General features: G+C 49.0%; 1 protein-coding gene across 1 annotated transcript; it reads left to right on the top strand.

The window, feature by feature from the left end:
• The first annotated feature begins 3,006 nt into the window (after positions 1–3,006).
• LOC144177872 (scoloptoxin SSD976-like) lies at positions 3,007–6,286 on the top strand. The gene is made up of 2 exons (XM_077705452.1): positions 3,007–3,992; positions 5,472–6,286. The coding sequence occupies exons 1-2, from the start codon at positions 3,674–3,676 to the stop codon at positions 6,083–6,085; spliced, it is 933 nt and encodes a 310-aa protein (XP_077561578.1). The 5' UTR covers positions 3,007–3,673; the 3' UTR covers positions 6,086–6,286.
• The last annotated feature ends 1,376 nt before the right edge of the window (positions 6,287–7,662 follow it).

Genomic DNA, 7,662 nt, shown 5'->3' with positions numbered 1-7,662 from the left:
ACTCCTTCATCCGGGTGTACCTAAGTATTCATGCATGTGTGCGGCGCTTCCCGAAAAGGAGAACAGTTTAACTGCTTGAACAGCGGCATTGTAACACAAGGATAGTGTTGTGCCGTCTATGGTCGGCACATGTATGCGAAAGTTCAATGTGTTGTTCTCCTTAGAGTTCACAGAAAAATAATGTTTAACACAAAGGACACGTGTCTCTCCTTAGAGTTCACAGGAAAATAATGTTTAACACAAAGGACACGTGTCCAGAGAAAGGAAGAGAGAAAGGAAACCCCAACTTTCACTTTCTGCCGGCTGCGCCATTGTTGTGTCGCGTCGGCGACGGCCCCGAAGGGCGAAGCAGGAAACAAACGATCGAGTCGAAGCGTCAAGCCAAAAAGAGAATAATTTATTCACTCACAACACATAATACACACACTGGCTGACGTCACAGGTTAGCCCCCTGGTGGTAGAATCACTTGGCATCAAAACCGAAGCCGAAACCGAAAACCCCCAGATAATACAGATAGCTCTGCGGAAGGCGAGGACGAAGAGAGGGGGACACTCTCGGGGCGCTTTGCCGGGGGATGCGGGGGTCGCCGGCGCCTCGTGTGGGTCCCCTCTCTTTGTCCTCGTCTTCCGCAGAGCTATCCTTGTGTTACAATGCCGTACCAATAAACCCAAACTAGAACTTTCTGCAACAGTGACTTCTGGAGCTGCGCCGCCCTGCTACTGAAAGATAGCCCCGCTGCCAGTTTTCCCCATAGGGCACTAGTTGGGCAGAGTCCGCTCGGCGCCCCCTCCCAAGTGGCGCCCGGGGCACTTGTACCCCCCTGCCCCCCTTAGTTACGCAACTGGGTGCGGTGCCCGGAGGGTGCATGCTCGGGCTGTAGCGTGTGCTCGCTCATTTCCGTCAAGCCCTGCGTGACCTGGCGTCCATATTAGTACAGTTGGGTTTAGGGTGTCCCTGTGCTTTTTTAGTAGTCAGAGAGCGCATATTTAGATCCGACCGTTGCCGTAGTTTCTGCATGCCTGCTGGCAGTCTTTTTATATGAAGTGGGCTATTCAAAGTTGGAGATGTCATCGCCAGTGCGATGGCCGTTTCTTCGGTTTCAACGATGTTTTTGGTTTTTACGGTCGCAGTGCGAACGACATCGCCCGAGCTGTCAATGACACTAACTGCTATGGCTGGATGGGTCGCGTAGTGGGCCGCGTCCGTGAAGCGCACATGCGGGCGGGCACATGCGAGTACTTTCCTTGCAGGAATTGTACCCGTGCTTGTCTGCGCTGTACGTGATGCTCAGGATGCATGTTTCGCGGGAGCGGAGCAACCCTGATGAGCGTGCGGATGTCCTGAGGAACAGTTTCCGGACGAGGGTGGCTGGCGTCCGGTATTCGGTAGCCTAACTGCCTATAAAGAGCTCTAAAGCGAGTTAGGCCGTCATTTTCGTGCGGCCCTGATCGCATTCCTTCGGCAGTACTGAAGGCGTTTGGGGATCTTCTTGTTCCGGTCTTAGCGCGAATATTTCGAACGTCACTCAATATCGGTAAGTTCCCCACTCGTTGAAAGATTGGGCGGGTTGTTCCTATATTTAAGTCAGGGTCAGAGTTAGACCCCTACAAACTACCGCCCGATTTCTATTCTCTGCGCTGCTTCAAAACTCTTTGAGACTGTACTACATACACTACTCTCTTTCAGCGTAAAAACTATATTATTACCTCAGCAACACGGCTTTCTTGCTGGGAGATCGACCACCACTAAACTTGTAAATTTTATGCTGCATGCTTCGGAAGCTGTGCAGGAAAGAGGACAACTTGATGTCGTCTAATTCGATTTGAGCAAAACTTTTGATGTCGTCTGCCATGATATATTATTTAGAAAGCTGTGTCAACTCGGTTTACAACCATCCATCGCATCCCTTTTATGTAAATATTTGTCGGATAGGTAATGCTTCGTGCATGAAAACGGGCAGTCTTCCCTCTCCTAAGAGGCCACAAGTGATGTCCCTCAGGGATCTGTTCTGGGGCCACTTCTTTTTTCAATTTTTATAAATGATGTTTCCTCAGTAATTCATCATTGTCACTTTCTCTTATATGCTGATGATGTCAAAATATTTAAGGCTGTTTCAAACACCGCAAGCTGTTCCGCTCTACAGCGATCACGTCTTTTTCAGATTGGTGTTCACGCAACAAACTCCTTATCAATACATCAAAAACTAAGGTAATGACCTACACTACAAAAACTGACAGTATATGGTTCTCCTATAACATTAATGGTGAAGCACTCCCACGTGTTGGGGAGGTTAAGGATCTTGGTGTTAATTTGGACAGTAAATTGAGCTTCTCCCCACCCATCCGGGAGGTCACTCGGCGGGCCCTCCGATCTCTTGGCGTTATATGTCGCCTATCAAAGGAGTTCAAGAAGCCGGGCTCTTTTCTCAAGTGTACACGACTGTTTGTCGTCCGCAGCTTGAGTATGCTTCTGTGGTTTGGAATAGCGCGTGCAAAACACTCTGTATGCATATTGAAAGTGTCCAGAAAAAGTTTATCTCTATCTTCAATCATCGCTTTGCTAGCCATAACAATTTTGGGTCATTCTATGTACCGAAACTAGAGTGCTTAAGCTCCAGACGTATCAAGGCTGATCTTCTTTTTTCTGTTCAAAATCATTCACGGCACAGTGTCTTGTGGTGAAATGCTGCAATATATTGCCCTCCATGTGCCGCGAAAATCCACCAGAAGACACGACACATTTTTTAATCCGAGCGGTCTCCGTGGCTTGTGTCCCTTGTTTCACCTCCAGTGTATGTACAATCAGTACAACGAATATTTAGACATATTTAGTAATTCCTGGACACATTTCCGCAATCATGTATGTGAGCTTGTCATGTAAGTGACCTTTTTTTTCCTCTGTTCACACGCGGTCACTTGAGCATGAAGTGATGACAACACAAGACTTTCTTTTTTATATATTCCCCTTATTCCATGTCTGGTTTTCTTTACATGCACATTCCTTCTATGCTTCTTTTCTTACATGTAAGCTATCTTGATTCACTCAGTTTCCGGGCATATAAACTTTAACATTTATGTATATTTTTAAAATTATCTGTGTATGACGACCACTGGCGTGATGTCACATGCCTTACTGCAAGGCACTGTACTTGTTTTTGTGTGTATGTGTGTGTTTGTGTTTTCTGTGGGTGCATGTATATTCTGGTGTACGACAGTGTGTAATGTTTGTGTGCGTGTGTCAGTATCGCTGCCCTTTAATTGCATTAGCTGTGAGGTGTGGGCATCTTACATTGCATGCTTTTTCTTTCTTTTCTCTTCGTGCGCCAGCACAAAGGCCCTCCGGCTGTTCCTGGGCACGTTAATAAACGATTGATTGAATATTATTATTACTATTATTATTTATTATTATTATTATTATTATTATTATTATTAATATTATTATTATTTTCTATTCGCTTCCTCACCTGGAGAACAAAAAGAACCTTAATCCCTGTAAATAATTTTCCTCGAGTACCCTAATTATATAAGAATCCTTTTCTTTTCTGTAACGGCAGATGTTCAGCCGATTCCTTGATTGGCTACGCGCCAATAACAGGGAAATAACCACAGCAATGCCCCTCTGTGGGCACGAGCCACTACATTAAGAAGAAGAAGAACAAGAACAACAAGAAGGATGACCCCTCTACGGCGAGTCTTGCTCTGGGTGATCGCCTTGTCTCTGGGGTCCCCAGGCCAGACAGTGTGCGAACTGAACTGCCAAAAGAATCGGGATCACACCACCTGCGCACGAGCTCCCGCCTGGTGCCGTCCTCAAAGCAGAGGCGTGGACGCGGTCTCACGCTCTGCAATCCTCAAGGCGCACAACGACCTCCGCAGCCAGGTGGCCCTAGGAAATCTGCCAGGGTTCCCGGCGGCCACCGACATGCAGGAGCTCCTCTGGGATGACGATCTCGCCGAAGGGGCGCAGGTATACCACCGTCCCCTGCAGCTTTGTTACATGGGCTTGACTAGCATCACAAAATAAGCTACGCTTATTAAGAATACCGCCGCTTGGGCACCCAGAAGCGTCTCGGCGCCATTTTGTTCCTGGCTTGCAGAGTTGCCATCTCTGTCAACGAAACCGCCGCCGGTTGTGACGGGCAGAGTGTGACCGGGCGCTCTCTAGCGTCCGCGCAGCAGACAGAGAGAGAGAGAGAAGAGGCGCCCAAAAACAAAATGGCTGCACCCATACGTAAACAAATATCACGTGGTGCCGACCGATTAATGAAAATCTAGCTGGGGTCACATAACAATGACAGAAAATAGTGCCGATACTCTAAAAGCCTTTATTTAATGACGCTAGGTTTGGCCGTGATGAGCACCTCGGGGAGTGCACATGGCCTTTGGTGCTGTCTTATTTGAGGGCAGCCGTAGCAATTACATTTGAACATTTTCTAGGCAGCTTCCACAAATACCGGTCTTTACTAAAGTTAGCCTTGTGCGGTCGCCTTTCTGGGCGCAATGCAGGCATAAGTGTGGCGCCATTCGCCTCTACCGGCGATATCTGACGAGGTGAGGTAACGCACATGTACATATCTATGTCGCGAGAACTTAGTTTAAGGCTTTATAAAGACGTATAACTTGTCTCAGTGAGCGATGCGGGGTTGGGTTTCCTCTCATAATTTGCATACTTAGAGCACATGGCCGGCCGAGTCTATTATCTATTCTGTACCCGTCATGAGGTATCGTTATGGTGTGTGTGGGTGTGTGAACGACTCCCATATATTGTGGTGGTTGCGTACCACCCTAGTGGGCCGCTCACCCCACATAAAATAGAACCGGGTCCGCGTGTACGATGTGTTCAAGTTCAAATTCTAGTGGTGGGCTACGTCGTGCCATAGTCGAGGGGTCCTGATCGGTTTCCACCACCTGGGCATAAAACGGCGCCTCGGCCGGTATCGAACTCGCGTCATTGGTCTCAGCAACATAATGCCTCACTCACTGGGCCCGCGGCGGATTCGGTGTTTTTAAAGCGAAGCTTTTTATGTTGTACTGATGGCGTCGTTCGTACGAGTAAAAGGCACTGCAGGAAAGCCAACTTTACGCAATGAGTTTCACAAAGCGATGCTGATAAGCGTAGGCACGTCAAGCGCCTCAAGAAAGAAACGCCTGCCGTGGTGGACGGAAGCGAACCATGGGTCCCTCGTGTCACGAAGCCGACCTCTATCCGATTGCGCCCTTGCGAAATTGCCGAAGGAATTTGGATTTTGGACTTTGACTTCGACTCAGGCATCACGGGAGAAAGATTTGTGTTTTAACCATCTTTCTCGGGGCTTTGTTTTTTTTTACTGCGGCAGCAGGTGCCCTGTCTTTAGCTCAAGTTCTGTGCGTGCAAATGTATTAGATCCACAGTGGACGTCCTCTGAAACACGCTGTGCTGTCCACGTGTGGCAAGCGTTACAGTAACGACCATCATAGGCACGCCTGACATGTTTCTCACGTTTCCTCTTTCCCGCAACAGGCCCATGCAGAACTGTGCCAGTTCGCGCACGACGACACCAATAACCGCTGCACTAGGCGCTTTGACGTTGCGGGCCAGAACATCGCCATTTCGACCAGCACGGCCCCCTTGGGGGCGCCGGTCTGGCCGCCACAGATCTTCGATTGGTTCAACGAATCCTGGGAATACCCATCAAGTCGGGTGAAGGCGTTCCAGAGTGGAGGATTGAGAGGGGGGATGGTTGGCCACTTCACGCAGGTCATTTGGGCCAAGAGTCGCTACGTGGGCTGCGGATTCAGCAACTACCACTATACGGGGGGTGTAGGGTATCCCTACAAGCAGCTTTACACATGCAACTATGGTCCATCCGGAAACTACCGAGGGAAGCCGGTGTACCAGGAGGGCCGCACATGCACCGCGTGTCCAGCTGGAACCATCTGCAACCACGCCACTGGCCTCTGCAGCGACGGGACGAAAAGCGGTGCAGGTGGCGATAGGGGCCAGGGCGATGGCGGTGGTAAAGGTCACGGCGACGGCTCCACCGCGGCCTCTACCTCCTGGATGGTCCTTGTGTTCCCATTCCTTCTAGGCGTTTGGTTCCTTTAGCAGGATGGGCTTGTTGGTGGTGCTACTCTCGGAAACAGGGTGCGGCGGATGGCGGGGCGGCTCCCATCGTTCCTGCCGAGGAAACGGCGGCGTCAACCGCGACGTCAACCCCGACATCGAGTAAATAAGCCAGCATCAGGACACTCTTCCCTGACTGGTTTCCAATAAAAAACTTATTTTTATCCTTGGCAAAAGTTACGAGGGTATCGAATCTTTCAACCAGTGGGTCCGCCTGATTGTCAGTTTCGGGCTAACAGCGTACTTATAACATTTAAATTTGATCAAAATCGAATAAATCACGGCAGAATGCGAAGTAAGTAGTGCGGGTGGGACTCGAAAAGGCGCAGTCTTGCTGTTCAGCTAGTACGGACGTATACGTAGGAATTAAAGGTGCCACTGTCTCGGGACTTGTCAAACACGGGTTACGTCGTCTGTGCCGGCTCCACAATAAACGTGCCGTGTTCGATCTTGGTGTTAAATAATTACGATGACATATCCTTTAAGGCTGCCGGCCCGAGCGCATTAGTATTTAACTACCGCCGGAACGTGATCTCAGTTTTTGTATAATTACATTTCTTCTTTTCTGGGTTACTATGATTTGTGCCATGCGCACGCTCGCATCGCCAAGCTGAGACCTGAACAACTGCACGGAGTACCACTCCGACATCCCTCGTTAGATAGAGAACAAACACTACTCAGACAAGTCAAAACAAACACCTGTCGTGGACTTGCTCAGGTCTGAGAAACGCCCCAATTCAACACCTTCGACGCAGAGGACTCCGTCCTGGGAGAACCCCAGATATTAAGCGTTGGATATGGGGACCCCAGTACCGGTCTCTTCTTGGATTTTTGCGGGAAACGGGTGCAGTGTTGCACCTTTAAAACTTTGTTATGCAGTAGGGCAAGCTCTCGTAATAAAAAAATTCACGCATCTCTGCGACGTGAAGCATGATGACTGGGCAAAGCACTGGGAATCGTTCTTACCGTAAACCACCTGTGGCATTGCCCACTCGCGCATGTAAATGAGTGGCAATGCTTGTGTACAGTATATACAATTCGAATCCAATCCGATACAATTCAATTTATCCAATCTAATCCATGCTCCTCACGCACGCGCAACACTGTGTACATGGACACCAAGCCCCTGACAAAGCGAGGTCCTAAGGTGCTTCGCCCCTAAAACGGAAAACAAAATTTAAACACTTATCCGCTTTAGTCGCCGGTGCCGCCGCTGCGCTCCTCGCATCTCTGCAGTCCGCCCGTATCGGCTTGTTCAGGGGCTGCAACACTCTCGTGACTACCTGCAGTATCAACGCTATGGGCTGGCATTGAAACTGGCATTGAAACGCGCTTGACACATTTCACGTTCAGTGGAGCCGCTTTTTTTTCTTTTCACGTTCAGCAAATATATTTAGGAAAGCCGTTTAGCTTTCGGTTGTACAGTTAAACCTGGATATTAAGAAGTTGACGAGAATTCGAAATGTTTTGTTACATGCAGGTTTCGAGTTTAGGCCGCGTGAATTAAGCAGAAACGAAACCAATATGCTAGGCGTAAGTGCTGCTGAACTCGCCCTTCA

Source organism: Haemaphysalis longicornis, unplaced genomic scaffold (genome assembly GCF_048455015.1).
Source record: "Haemaphysalis longicornis isolate Haplotype H1 unplaced genomic scaffold, Haemaphysalis longicornis Haplotype H1 scaffold_33, whole genome shotgun sequence".
In the NCBI taxonomy this organism is placed as follows: Eukaryota; Metazoa; Arthropoda; class Arachnida; order Ixodida; family Ixodidae; genus Haemaphysalis; species Haemaphysalis longicornis.
The sequence above is the reverse complement of the archived record's forward strand: the minus strand, read 5'-3'. Positions and strand labels throughout refer to the sequence as shown.